Source organism: Vombatus ursinus, unplaced genomic scaffold, assembly GCF_900497805.2.
Source record: "Vombatus ursinus unplaced genomic scaffold, bare-nosed wombat genome assembly UNPS02014782.1, whole genome shotgun sequence".
Classification (NCBI taxonomy): Eukaryota; Metazoa; Chordata; class Mammalia; order Diprotodontia; family Vombatidae; genus Vombatus; species Vombatus ursinus.
The window spans coordinates 746,992-770,255 of record NW_020954560.1 but is presented as its reverse complement, the minus strand read 5'-3'; the positions used below and the strand labels follow the sequence as shown (position 1 = coordinate 770,255).

At 43.9% G+C, this 23,264-nt stretch overlaps 1 protein-coding gene across 2 annotated transcripts in view; it reads right to left on the bottom strand.

Annotated features, from left to right (window-relative positions):
• NOTCH2 (notch receptor 2) overlaps nucleotides 1-17,578 on the bottom strand; it is a 184,660-nt gene extending 167,082 nt beyond the window's left edge. For both annotated transcript variants that reach the window (XM_027866775.1, XM_027866776.1), the window contains exon 1: nucleotides 17,406-17,578. In XM_027866775.1, the coding sequence (XP_027722576.1) occupies nucleotides 17,406-17,478 (73 nt within the window). In that variant the 5' untranslated portion in view covers nucleotides 17,479-17,578. The remainder of the gene's footprint in view (nucleotides 1-17,405) is intronic.
• Between the last annotated feature and the right edge of the window lie 5,686 nt (nucleotides 17,579-23,264).

Genomic DNA, 23,264 nt, shown 5'->3' with positions numbered 1-23,264 from the left:
AAACCCAGCCCCAGATCTCAAGAAGCCCAAACTCTAACAGGAGAGAATATGCAAATAATTATATACATAAGGAACATGGACAGAGTAAATTGAGGGTAATCTCAGAGGGAAGTGGAGACTGGGAGAGGCGTCCTGCAGAAGGTGCTTTGTGAGCTGAGTCTTGAAGGAAGCCTCAGAAATCTAGGGGGTGAGGAGGGAGATCTAGGAACCCAGAGAGACAGAGAAAAACTAGAGTTGGGAGGCAGACTGTCATGTCAGAAGAACACCAAGTAAAACAGCATAGCTGTGTCATAGGAAACACATAAGGGAAATAAAGAGTGAGAAACCTGTGATGATAGGACGGGAAGAGATCAGGTTGTGCTTTAAATGCCAACAGAGGATTTTATATTTGATCCCGGAGATAACAGGGAGTCACCAGAGTTTACTGAATGAGGGGAGAGGATGGTTGACACAGCCCTGGCCTATAGGGGAACACTTGAGTCTGTCCATCTGTTTGTCATCTCAGTCTCTCTCACTAACATAGTCTTTTGCTATACACATGATCAAACTCAAATGTTAAAACTTTGCCAAGATTCTGGCTTTTCAATGACCAAAACAAATTCCAGAATTTTGTTAGCATTTAATTCAAAATAAACATAATCAGTTTCTAATTATCCAAGGGAACATGACTGGCGTAGTGGTTCTAATGGTTCTAATCTCAGAAGCCAAGCTGGCTAGAGGAGTATCCCAGCGCTGGGAGAGATGGAAAGGGAAGATGACTTGGTCACATGAGTGTTAGGGCTCCATGTTGCTAGAATTATACTCTCCTGATATTACCTCTCTTTCCCCACCACTCCCATCAGTAGGACATACTTGAAATTCCTTCAAGATACTTCTTTATTCTAATTCATCACCATATACAACTTTCAAATGATAATAATACAGTGGTCCCAACACACCAAGTGGTCATTGAGTCCCATCTAAGAAGGCTGCTCTGCTCCCCTCATGGGGCAGCAGGTCACCCAGGCGGAGGAGGAACATGCCCCACTTGGCAGTGACCTGGCATCTAACTGCTACACCCTTCAGCTAATTGGCCACTCCCTATGGCAAGCTGCCCCATGAGACCAAGCTAAAAGTATGCCTGCTGAGCCTGGCTCCCTGGCAAGATGGCTAAGACCAGGACATGGAAACACAAGCATGCTTCTTCTCTTAATGGTTCGAGGAGGGAGCCCATTTCATAAATCTGCTAATTGTGCTTTCCCTTACCACCAACTTCAACAGGGTTAGGGTTTTAGCTGTTTTACATCAATTCTGCACTGAAATGCACCACAGGGACAGTTCCCACAGAACCTTTAACTGCATTTCCTCATTGATACATCCCACAGCAACCATCACATTGTACTAATAATGTTTCCTACCTATTTCCTCATTTTGATTAAAAGGGAAGAAGTAATGCTAAAATATATTTAGGTGGGTGAAAATGCAAGACAGACAAAGCTATTTGAAATAAGATCAAACACCCTTGGATTTCAAGTTATAGTCAAAGAGAAGACAAAAGGAATGAAGGAACAAATAATAATAAAAATTGACATTTATTTGGCACTTTAAAATTAGAGAACACTTTTCACATATAGCTCATTCAATCCTTAAAATTTCTTAAGGTAGATAGTATAGGTCAGGGATGGGGAACTGGTGGCCTCAAGGCCACCCGTGGCCTTCCAAGTCCTCAAGTTCGGCCCTTTGACTGAATCCAAAGGTATTATTATCCCTACTTTAGAGATGAGAAAACGGGCCCCGGGAGATTAAGTTAAATGGTTTGCTTATCCACAGTCACAATACTCAGAAAGTGTTGAAGGAAGGATTCAAACCCAAGGCTCTCCTAATGCCCCAGCCAGTCACTCTTTCTACTGCCCTAAGGAGCACACCGTAAAGGTTATTTCTGAGAATCCTTGGAGGAAATAAAATATTCCAAGCCCCCTTCTAGTAGCATTGATGCTTTTCTTCCTATGGCAGGGGCCCCACCCACATAAACCAGCCTTCAGCCATACCACTGTGAATGAACCCAAAAAGGAAGTGACCTGCTATGAGGCACCAACATCACCCACATGAACCTGAGCCATACTTGACTCTACATTTGTCAAATGGGGTAAAACTGTGAAAGCCCCCCACTAGCACAGCCAATTAAGGAAGAAGAGGAAGACTGAGATGAGGACCCCAAGGTCCATTCTAGCCAAAAGAGGGGTCAGCTTCACTCATTCTTTGTTGAGACATCATTACTTCTCAAACCTGGATTGGCCTGTCTTTGTCATGGAAACTAAGCAATGGAAAAGAAGGCTAGGGCCATCCACAGGAAAATGGCAGGCCAGAATGGGTCAGCACATTCTACCCCTGGCTCTCTCCATTTACTAGCCTGTCAACTCAGTAAGGGCGGGGACTTTGAATCTCACACAGTAGATGCTTAGCAAATGTTTGTGAACTGGAATTATTAATCACAGCTTACATTTATATGATGATTTAGTCTAAAACCATCATACACTCATCATCTCTTTTGAGCTTTACATACCTTGTGAGGCAGGTAGTGCAAGTATTGCTGTCTTCATTTTACAAATGAGGAAACAGGCTCAGTGACTGACTCAATAAATAATAACAAAAGCCAGCATTTATATACAACTTTAAGGTTTGTAAAGTGCTTTACAAATATTACCACATTTTCTCCTCAAAACAACCTTGGGGAGTAGGTGCTATTATTATCCCCATTTTACAGATGAGGAAACTGAGACAGAAGATAAGTGACTTGTCCAGAGTATCCGAGGCTGGATTTGAACTCAGGTTTTTCTGAGTCCGGGTCCAGTATTCTATCTACTATTGCACCACTAGCTGCCCAGTGTTACTAAGTGGTGGGATCAGAATTCAAACCCAGGTCTCCTGGCTCCAAGTTTAGGTACCTCAATACCATACCCAGCTTCACCTCACTATCCATCCCAGAAGAGATGAGGTATGATGGTGGAAGCAAACTGCTGATCTCAGGAAGAGAGGGATAAGGCTGGAATAGTAAAGGTTGTAGCCCCAAGACGGGAATACCTGGAGTTTTCCACATAGGTCACAACTGCATCTTAATCAACAATTCAAAAAACCTTTTTATTAAGCATTTGACTATATGCAAAGTATTATCCAATGCACTGGGAATATGAAGATGAAAAGCAATTAAGTCCCTTCCCTCAAGGAGCTTGCAGTCAAATAGGCAAGATACAACATGAACACAAGCAAGCATGATCCACTGGAGACATTAAGGGCAAAGGAGAGAGAGCCCAATAAGCTCAAGGTAGAAGTGACCCCTTTCAACGGGGGGGGGGGGGGGAAGAAGGCTTCAAGGAAGAGGACGCATCTAAGGTGGACCTTAGGGGAAGCCGCGGATTTCACAGGCAGATACAAGGAGAGAACGGCCATCCTTAATTTCAAGAGGCAGTGGAACACAGCATGAGGTCAGGAAAGAGTCGACAGTACAATGTGGCTGAAAGACAGAGCCCAATGCAAAGAGACTGGGAGGATAGACTGGGGTCATTACAGAGGGCTTGAAATGCCAGGCTAAGTACCCCGTGTTTTATCACAGAAACCAGAGGTCCAGCAGGATTCATTCTGCTGCCTAAGGATTGTTCTTCTGCAATTATAATAAACTTACTATAATAAATTTTACTGTAGTTAAGAAGGTTGTAAAAACTTGCAGGGTCTACAAAAATAGGGGCAGGTCAATATGGCCCATGGGCTATAGTTTGCTGACCCCTGATATAAACAATGGGGAGCCATCGAGGAATTTTGTGCAAAGGAGTGACACCGTCAGACTAGGGCATCACGAATATTACTCTGACAACTAAGGCAGGAAAGCTAGTTAGGCAGCTATAACAATAAACAGCCAAAAATACAACAACTCATTTTCTTTCTTACAAACAACCCTGTACACCAGGTAAGGAGGTAGCTCACACAAGAAGCATCTTTATTTTATAGATGAGGCAGCTGTGGCTCAGAAATGTAACATCACCCACTTCCTAACCACCAGAGCCTAGAGTTGAAGCCAGGCCTTTCCTGACTCCAAGCCCAGTGTTTTCCCCAGCATACCAGACTTGTGTGATGGCGGTAGGAGCGGGACAGGCAGATGGGAAGGAGCAAAGTCATGGGGTCAGATGGGCTTTAGTGGTGAGCTGGATGGAGAGTGTGAGGGAGAAAGAAAAGCAAAAATAACTAAGGTTTTAAGCCTTGGTGGGGCCACCAAGGGAAACAGGGAAGTTGAGAGGAAGGTGGGTTTTGACGGGGAAGATGAGTTCATTCTGAGATGTGTAGAGTTTGTGATAAAGAGGTGGTGCGAAGTACCATTTACAGAACCAACTCTGAAGCCAAGAAGACCTGAGCTGAGGTCCTTTTCTCTGTCACACAGGGACACATGTGACCCTCTAAAACTAGATGCTGGCGATATGTGTTAGTAGAGAAAGCTTCCTCACCTGGAAAGTTCTCATACCAAAGGAACCACAAATCTGTTTCTTAGCTCTGAGTTTGTGGTGCCAGTGGGGGAACACTGAAGTGGAGATCTCCAGCATGAAGACAGAAATAAGGATGAGGGGCTGGAGCTCAGATGAGAGATGGGGATGGCGTATATTAAGCTGGAAGTTATTTTCACAGAAACATGAAAATGAAAAATGAAATTGGGTAAGGCGGCCAAGAGAGACAGTATATAAAGGCATGAAAAAGGATATGGAGAAAAGAATCCAGGGAAAAGGGGCAGAACTTATACATAGGAAGAGGAGCTTAACCCGACAAGAGAAGCCAAGAAGAAACTGAGAGCAGATACATAACATGCTGGCCGGCTTACAACATACAGCCAGACAGACAGTAAATTAAGTTGCCCTCAACATCTTGAAAACAGGACCCAGAATGGAAAAGGTGCCTGGGCTGGACTCCATTTAGAAAATTGTCTAGCACTTTCAACAATATTAACCTGCCACAAAAGCTCATCTTTTCATATCTGCTCATGCATACAATTTTTTTGTTAAGATACTACATTTGAAACTACATTGTAACCTGCCCCAAGGCAGAAACTAAGGCTGGGTGTTGACTCTTTCATTTTGACCTCAGCGGCTGGTCAGTACAATCAGCCACAGTGAGTCGTGTCCCTGGGAAGGATGAGGCACCCTTTCCAAGAGCAAGAGGGGGACTGAGGACAGCGTGGCAAGGGCTGGCTAGACAGCAGGCGCAGAGCCCCAGGCAAGGAGCTACTGGTCATGCTGGAAGGATGCAGGAGCAGAAGGGCAGGAAAATATTCACAGCCACATTATCTGTGGCAGCAAAGAAGTGGAAACAAAGGGGATGCCCGCTGATTGGGACGTATGAAGATAATGGAATATTATTGTACAGTTAAGAAATGATGAATGAAGAACTCAGAGAAACACATGGGGACTGATTTGAAGGCCAACTGAAACAAACAGAACCAGAGGGACAGTACAAGTGACTGCGGCCACGTAAGTGAATTTAACAGGAGAAGGAGGCTGAATTGGTGGCATTTTGGTACAGAAGAAAGTACGGCGGCTCTGAAGCCAAAAGGTCCTGGGTTCACATCTCAGTTTGGCGACTTATTCTGTGTGACCCTGGGCAAGTCATCTAAATCTGTCTGAGCCTCAGCCTCCCAGTCTGTAAAATGAGGAAGCTGGACTTCCTCTGCGGTTTCCAGTTGGGTGGGTGCTGGGGTTTAGAAGGAAGACTCCAACAGGCTGGAGATGGGAATGTGAAACAGGGCCATTGGCAGCCCTCCTTCTAAAAGTTTAGCAGTGAATGGATAGATCCCTGTCTCTGGAGTCAGGAGAACCTGAGTTCAAATCCAGCCTCAGACTTGACACTTACTAGCTATATGACCCTGGGCAAGTCACTTAACCCCAACTGCCTCACCAAAAAAAAAAAAAAATAAAGGAAGTCTTGTGGATGAAACAGGAGGTGATGAAAATCAAGTATGAATAATTCAATTCAATAAACATTTATTAAGCACCTACTATATGCCAGGCACTTGGCTAGTCTGAGCAAAGGGCAAGACCATCTCATTGTCTGAAATCAGAGAGAATGAGAGAGGGTAAGTATCCCACAAACCATGTGCTCAATCCCGCGTGAGCTGCTGCAGAATGTACAAAAATATAAGACTCGATCTTTACCCCCATATAGGTGACAGGTTTGTGGAAGTAAGACCTATAAGAACCACAGTGCAAACCAGTTCTACAGAACATATGTATGTGATATAATGAACATTATTAGTTTTACTTATTTGATATTTTAAACATTCTTGGATACCACACCTATCTCATAAGTAAGAAAAATGCAGCAAAAAAAGTTGATTATGTTCAGCACACCTGGTGGTCATACCAGAAAAAGCATGGTATGAGGTCCACAAAGGCAGGGAGTGTGCCTTAGTATATTAAGAAATTCAATATCATACTAAGAAATAAGAAGAAAATAATAAAAAAAATAAGAATAAGGTTCAGTAAATCTTAACTGGGCTTTTTATAAAAGTGACCTAAGTTATTTTTAAAATTTTTATTATAAATAACCAACAAAGTAAATTATTGAATAAATACATAAAATAAGGAATAAAATCTTACATTCGAGCCTTGGCATTTACCAATAGACCCAAACACATCAGACAAAACAAAAGAAAAAGTGTGTAATCGGAAGCTTCACCTATTGGTCAAGCTTCTAGATGTATATATATTCTGGATAGAATAGTTTTCTTCCTTCTAGAAATATCATAAAACCTTTTGCATGAAAATGGTTTTCCAACCAAATTTTATTTCCACATCTTTAATTTCCTTCTGCTTAGGATATGTCCACAGACACAAGGGTTACTGAAATTAAAACCAGTCTCTCCAGAATCCTGGCCACCATAACTACAAGGTCACAGTCTGTCCTTCTCAGAGGCCTTTCTCTTTCAGGTGCTTAGAAATGTTATTTTTCCTCCCCTTTCAGGCTCACTTTAAATATGGTAATATAGCTGGCATACTCCCAGCTCCAAGCATTCCACCAGTCTTGAGAGGGCATTCATTCTGGCTGAAATTTCTCAGAACCAGATACTTAAATCCCATAGTGCCTCAGCACATGGCAATTCAGCTGGTCCCTTAGGCCCAGAAGCAATACAGCAATTTTCTAAACCACACATCCTTGAAACCACTCTTCTGGATTGCAACATTAGTCAACAACATTTATCAAGGGATCGCTATGTACAGGGAATGGGAGGAAGGGGCCAGAGGAGGGAGGGCATTGGGGAAAAAAAAAAAAGAAACATTTATAATAAGATGCCCAAAGGACAGGTTGATTTGGCCAGTCCCCTTAAAGGACTTCTTGGTTTCATGGAGGACAAGTCAGTCCACTGGCCGGAAGGACAGGACCAGCTTGTTGGATGGCTGATTGAACTGACCAGCGGCTGAGGTCAATATGAAAGAGTCAACACCCAGCCTTAGTTTCTGCCTTGGGGCAGGTTACAATGTAGTTTCAAATGTAGTATCTTAACAAAAAAATTGTATGCATGAGCAAATACGATTGTACTTGCATTAACAAATCTTGAATGGTCATAGGAAGGACAGAGGGTGAGGGAGGATGAGGGTGTAGGGGGAAGGGACTGTGGCAAAGCTCAAAACATTCTTTATTTGGGGTCTATTCTACACAATGATTTGTCATTTCTATTACTTTTCCCATCATGTTTTCCATCCTAGCTGTGATTCATCAAGATATTATTAAATTTGCTTTGCATTCCCAGGGCATACATTATAAAATAGAGGAAGAATGTATATCCCAGGAGCACGCTCATTATCATGTGCTCAATCTAGGATTAAAATCCAAAGGAAAAATATAATTCTAAAAACACCATAAGGAACTTGTTCTGGGGCTAAAATGCATTAGGAAGTTATTCTCTTAGTATTCTTCTAACTACTCAGACCCATAATTTCATCAGAATGGAGAAGTCCTGGTGTGGAAACTTCCTCCACTCATGCAAATGTGTAACTCATCTATGATTTACAAACGAAGAGAGCTGCCCAGGTCACTGAGAGGTTACGAGATTTGTCCACGGCTGTGCAGACACCAAGTCTTAATGGGGTAGGACTTGAACCCAGGCCTTCCTGACTTCAAGACTGGCCCTCTGTCCTTTCAACCCTTAAACCAAAAGTAATAAGCATTTAATAAGCCTCTACTATGGGCCAGGTAGGCAGATAGGTGGTACAGTGGATACAGTCCTGGGCCTGGAGTCAAGAAGACTATCCTGAATTCAAATCTAGCTTAAGACTCTTACTAGATATGTGACCCTGGGCAAGTCACTTACCGCTGTTTGCTTCAGCTCCTCCTCTGTTAAATGACCTGGAGAAGGAAATGGCAAACCACTCCAGTATCTTTGCCAAGAAAACTCTAACTGCGGCCATGAAGAGTTGGATGCACCTGAAATGACTGAAAAAATGGACCGGGCACCATGCTAGGTGCCGGGGGCACAAAGGCAAAAATGGAACTGTCCTTACACTCCTATGAGGGGTGACATGTACATACAAGTATATATACTACACATACACACACATACACACCCCCCAAAATATTAATGTACAAGGCAGCACTGGGGGATGCACAAGCAGCTGGGCTAGTCAGGAAAGGCCTCATGTTGGAGGCAGCCTTGGAGCTGGGCTTTAAAAGAAAATTAGGATTCTAAGGGGGCAGAGGTGAAGAGGATGTGCATTCCAGGGCTAAGGGACAGCCTGTACAAAAATACACAGATGGCACATGGCTGCTTTGTTTGAGAAACAAGAAAGTCAATGTCACTTGACCATAGCATACAGGAGGGAGAATAATATATAGCAAGTTTTTCAAAATTCATATCCCACAGGTACTATACTATATGTTAACATCACACATGATGCTTCTGGTTACAAGATAGACTAGTGCGATTGAAAAGACTTTCTCTAAATATGTTTAATAGGAATGTATATGTAGAGCCTACAGCAGACTACACGTCATATTGGGGAAGGAGGCGGGGAGGGAAGGGGAGAAAATTTAAAACAAAAGCTTATGGAAGCGAATGTTGAAAACTAAAAATAAATTAATTAATAAAAAAGTCTAATCATTCTCCAATGCTTACTCTATAATACTGCACTAGTGTTAATGTTCTTCCTTTTCGCTTTTAAAGTAAAATTCATATAATACAACACATACAGCTACATCTATTACAGACAGAAAATATAAGGAAAAGGCTTAAATGGAATGCATTCCTTTAAAATCCAATGATCTAGCATAGCAATGAATGCCAAGAAGACAAGGCACCTCTCCAGGCAGATGGGAGTGGCCAGATACCAAATCATAATGAAAGTTTCTACGGAGAATTCTGATACGTAATTTGTTACTCAGAGCAGTAAAAGTTCATTCACTGCTGTGAGCACTCCCTTATTTTGTGTCTATCGCCATTCATAGGTCCATCAGGGTTTGAGAGCAGGCTGTCTTTAAGTATCACCATATGAATTACAAAGACAAGAGCTCTCCAGCATAGCAGCTTTTCCCCACTGAGTCCACCAGTCAAGATGGGCTGCTTCATCTCTGTGTGGTCTTTTCAAGTCTTCCAGTATCTCCCTTGCAAAAGAGAGATGAGCAAGAAAAGATCACAAGAATCAAGAAAGGGAAGCAAAAGAAAGAAGACACACACCTGCCACCACATGAGACAGCAGGCTAAACAAGGAATGAGAACAGCTTCAAGCACTGGGAAGTGTATTTTTGTTTTTAGAAGACCATCTACCTTTAACTAGACAACACTTGGAACATAATAAAATTCCCCTTTTATGCATCTCCTTCCCCCAACAAAATACACATATGTATGCATACCCACTTCATATAAATAAATATGCTAAGAGAAGGCAGGCAAGGTCCTCTTAGCCAACGAAACAGGTTCTGCAACCCCAATAGGCCCAACCTGTATTTGTGCTGCAATGGGGCAGTCCTGGCATGATGTGTGCATAATGTATGCATGGATCGGCGAATTAGGGCTGTGCTGCCAATATCCTGCATGAGAACTAACTTGGAGACCAGTAACCGCCCTAGGCAGGCCTCCAAAGAAGGGCACAGTGTGACAGCCCAGAGAAATGCTGGCCCCTCGTTACTTAGCCAGGAGACGAAGGGCAGTTTTCATAGTTCGAACAAAAGAATCAGCCTGATGTTTAGGAGGAGAAAAGGGAGCCAAAAATGTCCCATCCTCCCACCTCCAGGCCCCCATCAAAAAAAAAAAAGGCTTACTCAGTCCCATCCAGTTAGAGAATGAACTTTTGGGGAGCTGGTAAAACAAGGTTTTTGCCAAGACAAGCACAAAAAGGTGAGGGAAGATGCTGGCAGTTATGATTAACTGATGGGATGGAATCCCCATGCCAACTGGGGCAGAAACTCTGGGTGAGTCCATGATACCCCTTAATCCTTTCTAGGTCACAAAAAGGATAAAAGGATCCTTCAGCGACGGACATGTGGAAACTAATTTTCTAAGAGAGAACTTCTAGTTATGCCAAATCTTAGTGAAGTCAAACCAAATATCTCATATCCATACCCCCATCAGACTAAAGAGTCTGCCTCTTTTCTCCAAATAAGACCACTGGGTATATTTAGACCCTCGACCTGTAAAAGAGTATCTCCACAAAGAGATCTGAATTCTAGTACACAGAAAAAAGAAACCCCAAAGTGTTCACTACTCAAGAGGACCAGTGTGGAGGCCGTCACTCTGCCTGGGATCAGGAACCCTAACAGTCTGGTGACATGCCTTCCAGCTGGGCCATGTTCTCTAGAACTTCTGAGTCAGCCAAGCAGCAGGAAAACAGCTTTCCAAATGTGTGGATAAATCCCAGATGACTATTGCAGACTTAGCTGTGTGCTCATTAGCCCTACCCCCTCAAGGATTACCTAATAAGCTCCTTGAGGGCAGGGACAATGTCTTCCCTACCCAGTTCTGTAAAGTGATGGGTGAAACACATCGACTAAGGATGACAACATGAGACAAGCTTCCCTCCCACCCTAGTGGGTCATAAAAACCTTGCTGTCCTGGTAGTTAAGCTTTTTAAATCTGAAAGCCAACAGAAGGAAAGAAATCTCATCAAAGGGAAGATGCTATAAAAATCCAACTCACGCTTACATAAATAAATCAATGTGGTTGTTCCTTTGTTCTCCTCACTACCATCCATGGCTTCCTTAACAACTTCTGTACAGCAGAGAGTGTAGCCCAGTGGAAAGAACATGAGGAGTTGGGAAACTGGGTCCTTATCCCAGTTCTGCCATGAACTAGCTGTGTAATCTGGGGCAAGTCACTTAGTTCCCTCTCAGTCTGACCATCAGTAAAATGAAAGGATGAGACTGACTGATCAATCCTCTGAGGTCTCTCCAGCTCTGCCAGTCCATCCTGTGAGATGCTATCTACTGCTTCCCTAACTTTTACTTCCTTGGGTAGCAGGAAGAAAAGGGAAGAAAGAGAGAGAGACATTGCTAACTCCCTACGCCCAATTGATCAAATGACTCATTAAATCCGGAACCCTAGGAACATCCTCCAGAGAACATTCCTTCTTCTCCCTCCAAGGCACAAACATCAAGAAGCTTTGCCAGGAGAGCCCTCAGCCCCTTTCCGATCCAAATGGTCATAGTGCTCAGTTCAGAAGCATCCCCCCTACCCCTCTCCACCATGGTACTTTCCCTCTTTATGGATCTGTCCCCTCTTCTCACTAGTCCACCTTGGGGAGATGGATACCACAAGACAGGTAAGTGGTCACAGGTTTTAACAACCTGTAACATCTTCAAAGGCAAGTGTGGTTCATCAGGGCCAAGAACAGAACATAAAGTTTAACATCAAAAGGATTTCAGCGCTTCATGGGTCCTGATGCTACCAGTCTGAATAAATTTAGCAAATATTTATTAAGAATCTACCATTTCCAAGGCACTGGGGATACAAATCTCAGGGACCAAAACAAGATCATCCCCTGCCTACAAGTGGCTCATATTCTATCACTGGAAACATGTACATATGTAAATAAATATGAAATAGATACAAAGTAAATAACTGTACTTGTTCAGCACAATCTCCCTGTGAGGGGACAATGGGGATTCCTTAAGGGCTGCACGAGTAGTACAAATTGGTCTGAATGTGACAACGATAGGACACAAGATTGAATGTTTGAATTTCCTTAAAAAAAATTCTATATTCTAACCATGATATCAGACCTGCTCTCTCCATTTTCATTTTCAGACATCTAAATAGGCATGTTTTGCAGGAAAAAAAGTGCTATCAGCCTGAAAAAAAATGAACCTTTAGGCAGTAACCAAAAGACACAACCCTCCCGGGGGACACGAGCTTTCCCAGATACTGACAGTATGAAGGTAGGGGCAGAGGGGCGAGAAGAATCCAAGACCCAAGCCTGGAAGGGACCTCAAGAGGTCATGTAGTCCAGGCCCCCTCACACAGGCTAGCCCCCTGGATCTCTGGGCTTTTCGAGCCTTGGATCCCCAGCTCCCCACAGAGGGATCAGAAGCAGGAGGTGAGGAGAACAAATTTTCTGAAAGGATGCCAATACAAAGAGAAAAACAAAAACCTGAGCTGCTCTTTATTCAAGAGAAGGGTGGAGTATGAGTCCTCCCAGAGGTGGGGTCAGCTTTCAGCTGTTCTCATCGCTCTACAGGTGAAAGTAGCTTCCAGGCAAACCTGAGTCAACACCAGCCTCACCTGCAGGACATCCCACAGGAGGGGAGGGGTAGAAGCCAAAGGTGCCAAGAGGCCACTGTGCCCACAGGAGGCTAATGATGTTCACTTAAATAAATATGGCTCTTCACTGGGCAAATAGCTTCTGAGCCCCTACTCTCTGACTCCTACTGTACCAGGTGCTGTGTGTGGCCCAGGACCTGCTGCCATCTTACTGGGGAAATGGTTTAAGACACCTGACACGACCTCAAGCAAGAAATTCGACATACTATGCCATTTGATTGTAAGCTCCCTGAGGGCAGGAACTGTCTTTTGCCTCTTTCTGTATCCCTAGTGCTTAGCATAGTATCTGGCACCTAGTAGGCAGTAGAAACTAAATGTTTATGGATTGTCTGCCTCTCCTTTTTAGTTCCCTTTGGATGTGATGTCTGGAGGAAAATCTCTCTATGGGAAAGATGTGAATTTACTCTGCACAAAGTGTTTCTCAGCCTGGTGGACTTTTTCAATGGCTCAAAATATCATATGAGTTCAAGGTGAAAATCCTCTTCCCCCTAAAAAATTCCTTCAAAAATTAATTGTAATTCATTTTATTTATGAAATATAAAAACACAAACCTTTTCCCAAAAAAATTCTCTGAAGGAATTAATTTTAAAAGTTATTTTTCATACTAAAAATAAGAGTGAAATTAAAATAAATCTGTTGAAATTTTTTTTTAATTTCACCTTGAATTCATTTTCCCTACTCATCATTCAGGTCCTACCCTGTTACCCTGTCATTCTGTCATGGAATGAAGCTGTAACTTGAATTACTGACAGCTTGTATTCCACTGAAGCTGAAAGCACAGAGAATCTCAAGTGGTGGAAAGGGGCTCAGAGACCCAGATCTAGTCCAATTGGTACCTAAAATGGGGATCTCTTTTAAAACCTCTAACAACTCAAGGTCACACAGCCTCAGCTCAATTACCTCCAAAGGATGAGCAACTTCTGAAGCAATCCCTTCTACTTTTGGACAGCTCTAACTTATTGGGAAGTGTATCCTTGTAATGTCCCATAACCTATTTCTGGGCCACTTCCATGCAATGCTCCCAGCTCTACCCTCGGAGGCCAAGCAGAACAATTGTAATCACTCTTCTATAAGACAGCTTCTCAAATACTTGTAGACAACTAGCAAGGGTCCCTTAAGTATTCTCCTCTTCCCGCTAAATATCCCCAGATCCTTCTAATTTTCCTGCGGCATGGTTTAAGCTCTCACCATCGTGGCCACACTATTTGGGGCTCACTGAAGTTTGTCAACATCTTTTCTGAAGCGTGGGCGCTGTACTAGGCTGGAAAGGTTTCCAAACACGGACGCTGCCAAAGACGGTCACATGAAGACCCTTCTTGCAAAGTTCAGAGAAGATCCTCACTACAAGGTTGGCCAGCAATGACAATGATTTTCAGTATGGCCATAGCAACAGGTGAAAAACATCTACTAAGAATATGAAGGACCTTAGTTTGCATCAGTAAGAAGAGTGTCTATACCTGTGAAGTTATGGGTTCTTTGAAACTGTGAAGTACCTTTCATACTTTCACTCTGAAATGTGAGTAAGAAACTAGCTGTCTTATCTTTAAGATACTCTAGGGATCAAGGAAGGCATGTCTAGAGAATGGGATTGAGTCTCAAAAGAGCATTTGCAAAACAATGCAAATTATACAGTTTCAAAGAACATCATATTCAGAGTACCAGAAGCAGCTCTAAAGCTTCTAGACCAGGGATGGGGAACCTGCAGCCTCAATGTGGCCTTCTAGGTGCTCAAGTGTGGCCTTTGGACCGAGTCCAAGTTTTACAGAATAAATCCTTTTATTAAGGGGATTTGTTCTGTTAAGTTTGGATTCAGTCAAAGGGCTGCACTTGAGGACTTAGAGGGCCACATGTGGCCTCGAGGCAGAAGGTTCCCCACCCCCATTCTAGACATTATTCCACCACATCCAGGAATCTCCCAAAGGTCCTAAATGGGGCTGTCACAATCCAGGTAACAAAGTACCCCCTTCAGCAGTTGGAAAGCACAGAGACAAAGCAGGGAGAGGACAGTCAGTCAGTCAAACATTTGTTAAATGCTGCCATTCACTGTGCTAAGCACTGGGGATACAAAGGAAGGCAAAAGACAGACTCTTCTCTCAAAGAGCTCACAGTCTAATGGGGGAGCCAATATACAAGCTATATACAGAATAAATTGGAAACAATCAACCCAGGGAAGACAGTATAGCAGGATAAAATTATTGCCATTTCTTGAGAAAAGTCAATCAAGAATGTCTCCCCCACCTCCCCTACCTTGAATTTCATAAAAAAAGAGACAAAAGACCAGTGCAAAGAAAAAAAAAAAAGGGTCAAAAATTATGCTCTTTTGTTTTATTGTGCCTTTTGTCACAGTATTCAAAACAAATTGACAAAAGTACGACATTTTCAAAAGAAATTTCTAAGACCAAAATAGTCCAGCAGCCAATTCTATAAAAATTCACCAGATCAAGGTGAATTATCAAGCAAGGCAACAAGATCTGGAGGTACCTACCAATTGCAGGGAAAGGAGATCCTGGGATATAGGTGTGGCCACAGACTGCTGTTTGGAGAACCACAAGAATGGGGCTGACAGATCTCCGCTGGAGAACTCAATGATGTGTAAATTACATCCTGGCCACAAGCCCAATACAGGAGATTCAAAGGGTCAAGGGTGTGTTTCTAATTGGTACCTTGGGAGACCCAAATGATAAAAGATGGGAGATTTTCAGAAAAGAGTTTACAGTTAATAATTTGGTGTAATTCAGGACAGTTACTAAAAAGTAGGCTTCACCTTCCCTTGGAGCAGTCAAGTTTACAGAATAGAAAACTGAGGATTTTATTTACTGAGCTAACCTAGTTTGACGCTCAGATGCTCCACCGGTAAGATAGGGATGCTACTACCTGCCACCTACATGGCGAGGGATACAGATCGGTGTTGGAGATCCTTAAATGAGAAAGGAAGGTGCCCTCTTAGCAGAAAAGAATCCTATTTTCTTCTTATTTAGCACAATTTTGTACTGTGCCTTTCAATCTCATCTATTAGTTCTGCCTCAACAACTGGAAAGTTCTATTTCCCATCTTTTTTTTTTTTTACATCGACTAAACTGAGGGTCTGAGAGATTAGCTAACTTGACAAAACAAGTTACTAAGAGAATGTGTGAGGATTACAACTCCCTAGACTCAAGGGTCCATCTGATTTCGATAATTTTGCCACCTCCACCCACCCCAGTCACACATTACATCATTTCTTTCATTTAAAGGAGAAGAAAAGGACCTACACAACTTGAAATGTTTCTCCATGCTTTCTGACTGACGCTGCATCAGAAAGTAAGATCATGGTCCCTCTGCACATATTTCCGATTCACCTCTGATATCCTTGGGCAGGTGCAATTGTACCAGAAAATGCCTAAGCCCACGTTTTCTGGTGGAAAGATACCTCTCATCTCTTCAAACAAACAAACAAAAAAACCTGGTGTGCATTTTAACATCACCTGGCATTCAAAAAGGAGAATTGGCAAAAATCGTCTCAAAGCTGAGCACCTTTTCTTTAAAAGAAAGAACAGTTCTAGTTTGTAGTTTTTATAAGAATCTTCCTGGAAAAGTCAAGTTTCGTTATTCAGACCCCCCCCCCTTTCTTTTTTAGCAAAACGACCTTCAAATGCGTTCAGAGACACGTTTTGATAACACGCTAAGAAGACGTCCTAATTTAAGGCACTTCCAGCATGAGTGCTACCCCTCCCACTTTACCCTCTCTCTACAGGGAGCGGGTGGAGGGCTGGGGGAGATGCCTGAAGAATACCAATACTGCCTCCAAGTTGGAGAAGATGGTCAATGTCACACAGCAGTTCTTCCAAGCTGGGGGCCCCCGGGCTCCCAAAGATAAATGTGGGGATCTGTGCCTTTGAGAGGATGACAACCGTTGAGGTTTTCATTGCTTTAGTATGCAGCCACACGAGTTTTCCTACCTCTCCTGCCACAATGTGGGCAAAGCCCACGAGACTCCCGGGACACCCAGGCGGAGGGGGGACTGTCAGAAATCCAAGGCGCGCTGCCCAGCACACAGCCAGGGCTGAATTAACGTCTGCTGGACTAGGCTGAGCGCAGTGGACCCTGCCCCTTCGGCCACACCGGATCCACGACCCCAGGCCAGGGCTCGGATCCGACTCTACTCGCCAGGGAAGGTACGATCGGCTCAGGCTGAGGGCGACCCCCCCCCCCCACGAGGGTGTCTGGCATTCCAGGAGCCAGAAGCGCTAGGGGCGTGCGGCTCGCAGCCCGCTGAACTGTAACCCTTTGTTAGGCTGGGCAGCGCCCAAGGTCAGCTCGACTCTCGCCAAGTCCTCAGGGGCCGAGCCTCCAGCCGCCCCCTCCCACCCCTGCTCCGCCGGGAAGAGGAGGGGGCGTGCGGCTCCCCCTCCCCTCTCCCGCCCACCTCCGTGGAGGGAGAACCGAAGACGTCTGGAGCATTCATTAATCAAACTGCTTCACTCCACGGGGAGGCTGCAGGGAGCCCGGCGCGCCCGGCGCCCCCCATCTTTCCCCGTACCCCGGCGCGGAGGGGGGATATTAAACTGCCGGTGGCCCGGGAGGGGAAGGGAGGGAAGGAAAAGGGTGGCCCCTTGGGGTGGCAGAGGGCGGAGAGCGCGTGCCTCGGCCACCTGGGGATTCTCACCTAAGGTGGGCGCGCCCTGGCACAACCAGAAACCCAGCAGCAGGCAGAGCGGGGCAGGACGCAGGGCGGTCATCTTCTCAGTCGCCTCCTCCTCCGCCCGAGCTGATACACATGGAGTGGGGGGTCCCTGCCGGGGAGCCCCCCCACTGTCGGGCTGCAGCCGCGGCGGTAGGAGTCTCCTGCGGGGGCCCCGGGCCGGTCAAGCGCAGCGCCTAGACGACCCCGCGCCCCGGGGTACGCGCAGAACCAGCACCAGCTCCAGCCGCCGCCGCCCGGAGTTTGGCAGAAAGTTTCTGCGGCTCTGAACCTCGTGTGTCCTTCCGCCTCGGCCCTCCTCCCCCTGGGGAAAGCCCCGCCCTCCTCCCCCCCCAGCTCTCCTCCTCCTCCTCCTCCTCCTCCTCTTCCTCCTCCTCCTCGCCGCCCCAGCAGCCGCGGCCGCCTTCCGTACCCCGGGGTTTCCCGCACGAAAGAGTTCCGGCACGATTTCCCCGCGGAGGGATCTACTACGCTCAGCCCTGCTCCCCCCAATTCCTGCTCTGCGCGGGTTGGGGCAGAGGCTCTGGTTTAACCCCATCGATGCTGGAGATCTCGCTTGCGCTGGCCGGAGCGGGTGCTGATGGAGGAGAGTGACGGGCGTGGGGCGCATCTCTGTAGGAGAGACGAATGCATCACTCAGGACGCACAGGGATGCCCGGTGTGACTAAAGAGATTTGAATAGGGGTCAGAAGACCCGAGCCCTCTCCCTGGGTGACCTTGGGAAGGTCCTAGCACCTCCGATTTACAGCTGGAAGAGACGGGAGCAGCCTCTCCCATTACCTTTAGGCTGTGCTGCGGTGCACAAAGAGCTGGATTGGAGTTCAAATCCTGATTATTCTGCTTATTACTTGGGCGACTTTGGACAAGTCATTTAATTTTTCTTGGTCTCAGTTTCCTCGTGTGTAAAAAAAATAGTAGCTACTACACTTCTATTTGTGTGACCATGTCACACAACATGTCATTTAATCTCTATTGGCTTCAGGTTGTCGTGTTAGTCATTTTTCGGTCCTGTCCGACTCTTCGTGACCCCATTTGGGGTTTTATTGGCAAAGATAATGGAATGGTTTGCCATTTTCTTCTCCAGCTCATTTTACAGATGAGGAAACTGAGGCAAATAGGGTTAAGTGACTTGCCCAGGGTCACACAACTAGTAAGTATTGGATTTGAACTCAGGTCTTCCCACCTCTAAGCCCCGAGCTATTACCCACTGTACCACCTATCTGCCCAAGCCTCAGTTTCCTTATATATAAAAGAAGGGAGTTGGATCTCTTTAAGATTTCTTCCAGGTCAGACCCCTATGATTCCAGGTATAGATAATGATGCCCTTACAAGGTTTGTGCGTCGTTAGACCCAAAGGTAACATGTTAGTGTCATGGAGGAGAACCATGGTTAAGAAGAAATTTTGGGAATGGGAAGCAGAACAGAGTAGAGATAGCTTACACCATTCTTTAAACAAATATTTATTGAGGTTTTTCAACTCGGAGGACTGTGATATAGGACTGTGATACCTATGAGCCCCTACCAGAGGTGAGCTGGTAAATGTTTAACAAACTGCTCTCCAAAAAATGAAAAAAGTATGTACCCATAACACACTTTTAAATTTAATCCGCATTTTTACCATTTTCTCCATCACTTTCTAAAGTCTAGACAACCAACAAAACAATAAATCAAGTCCTGATTTGTTTGCTGATTTCTGAGGTATAAATATTCAAACTCTAGTACATCCCTATCCCCACCCCTCAATGAACTTACAATCTAGTCGCCAACGCAGACACTCACTAAAAAGTCAAGTAAAGATACAAGATATGATTAGAGCAAAATGATTGGAGCAGATGTGCCCAGAGAAGGGGGAGACACTGTGGGCTGGGGTAATAAGGTAAACAGCACCCAGGAAGTAGGACTTGATCTGGTCCTTGAAAAATGGGTAGGATCTAAAGAAGAGACTAGGTATTCTAGCTAGGGGACATAGAACATGCAAAGAGGGGAAGCAGAGAGCTTGTGCCTAGAAAAGCAGCAAGAATAAGTCAGGAAAGGCAGATTGGAGTCAGATGATGGATAGATTGGAATGCCAGCTTAAAATTTAGCTTGTTAACAATGGGAGGCCACTGAAAGATTTTGAGCCAAAAAGTGGCGCAAGAACATAGAAGAGTAGAGAAATGTGACTTCAAAGATCATTTATCACTCAGTGAAAAGGAAACTGAGTCATAGAGTGGGTAAATGATTTGCCCATGGATGACCTCAGTAGTACATGGAAAAACAGAGGCACTTACTACAATTCACCAAATATTTATTGAGCCCCTGCTGTGTTCAGAGCACCGTGCTAGGTACTGGGAGAGAGGCTTTTTTTTTTTTTTGGCTAAGATATGGAACTAACAGCCTAGTGGGGAGATAGGAAATACAAGTTACTATAATATAAAAATTATAGCTCACATTTATATATTAATTTACAGTTTAGAGTGCTTTGGCCCCACAAAAATCCTTTTTTTCTTTTTTTTTTTAAACAGGGTATGTGTGTATGCGTGTGTCTGGACTTATGATTTCCCTGGAGAACTCCAGATGTGGAAACTATACCTTCAAAATCATGGAGCAGTTCCCAAAACTGGTCTATATAATTTGTAACTTTAGAGACTTTCCTGGGGCTGGGAAAAATTAAGTGGCTTGCCCATAATCACACAGCTAGTATGTGTCAGAATCAAGGCTTGAACCCAGATCCTTCCAATTCCAAAGCCAGCCTCTAACCGCTACACCCAGACACAAATACCATTGCTCCATTTTGCAGATTAGGAAACTAAGAATCGGGGAGGGTACATGATTTACCATGGTCGCATAGCTGGTGAGTGGCATGGTCAAGATTCCAATCCAGGTCTCGAAGCCAAAATGAGCTAATGCAATCCTGAAGTACATTAGGAGAAGCGTAACTACCAGCAATTGGGAAGCTATGGGTCCATTGTACTCTGCCTTGCATCAGACCTCAAATGGAGTCTTGTGTTCTGTCAATGGTTGTTGTTGATAACCTTGATAAAGAGTATCCAAAGATGGGCAACTAGCATGGCGAAGAGTCTGGAGTCTGGGTTATATGAGTTTTAAGTTGATGGAACTGGGCATACTTAATATGGAGAAAAGATTACTCCAGGCAGATAGAACAGCTTCTTCACGAACTCAAAGGGCTTTCATTGGGAAAGCCATTTCTCTGTTTAGTCCTAGAGGGCAAAGCCAAAAGCAATGGGTAGAAGTAAAAAAATACAAAACAAAACAAAACAAATTTGGGCTTGATTTCCTAACAATTAGAGCTTTTCAAAAGTAGAATGGGATGCCTTAAGAGGGAATGGGTTCCCCTTCCCTTTCCTTTTCCTTAAACAAAGGCTACGTAACCACTGTGAGCAGGGATTCTTTTCATGGCCAGGTTGAACTAGAAAGACCCTGAGATGTTCTCCAAGTCTTCCATTCCTTGATTTTGTCCTTTGACTCCGGGCCAGTATTCCTTCCACTACCACAATACCTCACGGTGCATCATCTGGAAAGTGAGGCTAACCAGCTGGTGGTGTGTAGGATGGATTAGAGTAAGAAGCAACTGAAGACAAGGGAGTATTTGCCATAATCTTCGTGCGACATGATGAGTCCCTTAAAGGAGGGTAATAGAAAGGAACAGGTAGATGTGAGAGATGTTGTAGTTGGCATTGAGGGGGACACACACTCGCCAGTCTTTTAGTATGGTTAGTTTGCATTAAGTGCTGGTAAAAATTGTCTATACCTTAATGATTTCACTGCAGTATGAGTCTTATCAGTTTTATACGGTCAGGACCTCATTTTTATAAGTTCACCTGTGGGAAATCAGGTTCTAGAAGACTGATTCAGCCCAACCTAGCTCCCCAAAGAGTCAATGATCAAACCAGAATGACAATTTAGTAATTTTATGCTGAAAAATAGAATTAGAAATTAGACTAAAATACGTAATGTTGACTACTCAGCACATGTACTTCCTGGTAGGAAAGTCCCCTTAGGATTAGGATCAGAAAGTTGCTTAGTAGGCCCAGGATTCATAAAGCTCCATAGCCAGGTGATCTCATTGAACAAAGTATGATAGCCTGATATTCCAGCTTCACTGGAAGGATATGTCTGCCAATCAGACTGGATACTTGTAGGCTACCCAGTATACTCTCTCCCCTGAATGATGTTGAAAACACAGAGACAAATTTTTACTTCTTGGCTCTTCTTCAAGACTTTCTACAGACCACCACCCTTCTGTTACAGTAGCATTGCTCCAGATGTAATGAATATGGTGCCCAGCCACGGTCATTATGTTTTAGTTTGGTAAGATCTGAGAAGATACCTAACCTTGCTGAGAATGCCAGGACAGAATCTGGGAGGCCACATCTTACTAACCATCTCAGAGGGTAGCATCTTTTTTACCTCGTCCTTGTATTTGAGGTTAGATCCTGTTTAATACTTTGTAGTGATTATAGCTCTCTGAAGTTCTTGTGGTGTGTATGAGTAAATTGGCCCTGTTTGGGAAATCACTCATAAATATGCATTATTTATGCATACATATTATATATATGTAATAGATACATATATACATATGATCAGAAGTAAGATCTATGAGTAGAATTAAGCCTCATCCCATCACCAACAAAAATTAGCACATGAGAAGATATCATCAAGGATGTGTGAAAGGGAAGAAGGAAGTAGGTGGGTCATGTGTTGAGTGTGAGAGTTAACAGCTGGGCAGTCCATATATTGCCCTGGCACCCACAAACTATTAAGAGGATCAGAGGAAGGACTTCAGAACGTTGGGTGGGTCCTCAGCAGAGAATTTACAGGAAGAAATAGACAAGAATCACACCATCTGAGAAATCCTGAAGAGGTTACGTGAGATCCATCCACAGATGAGATCCATCTAAATTTAAGTGCTGAATTTAATATAATATAATCTCACAGATAATAAAATCTCATAGATAATATAATCTCATAGATTATATTATATAAATCCTTAAAACTAGCTAATTGTCCATAATGGAACAGCTGGTGAATTCATAAATCTTATACTTCTCTTTATTGTCTACCTTTAAAGCTAATTATTGTTAGTTTAAGTAAGGCTTGTGTGCTTCAATTCACAGTATAAGCAAAAAACATGACTAATATGGAAATAAGTTTTGCATGACATCACGTATAACGGGTATCCTACTGCTGCCTTCTCAAGGGGTGAGGGAGGGGCTGGAAGGTGGGAGAGAATTTGGAACTCAAATGAAAGTTAGAAAATAAATAAACATTAAAAAATTAGTATAAACAAAAGAATTTGCTCATGGCCGTCAAGTTGAGTTCAGAAAATGATTTAATGGTAGAACTGTTGCTCTGGGAGTCAGCCAAAGGACACCACCTTCCAATCCACTCCAAGTTCCTTGCAGCTGGTTAGGTCCTCCTTCCCTAACCGCCTGGTATTTATTTCTATTTATTCTCTTTATAGTTATATGTGATGTCCCAGAAGTTTTAGTGCAGCTTTAAGCATTCATAGCTTAATTCATTAAATAACAAACTTATTTAGCTATTGGTATTTCAACTTAGTGAGATTTTACTAGAGGGGTCTGGGCAGTAAGCTGACACACTAACGCCCCTGAATTCCCATCAAACATGTGAATTGTCCGAGACTCATGAGGGATGAAACCCGTAAAACTGGAGTCTAGGCATCAACCTACTATAGTGAGGTCATACCACCGTGCTATATTGCTTTGATGGGCATGAGGTATTAGATTGCTAGGTGAAGATACAGTTGGGGAATGAAGTTTTAAGCTTTACTATCTTAAAGATGCACGGAGACTTTTGGAA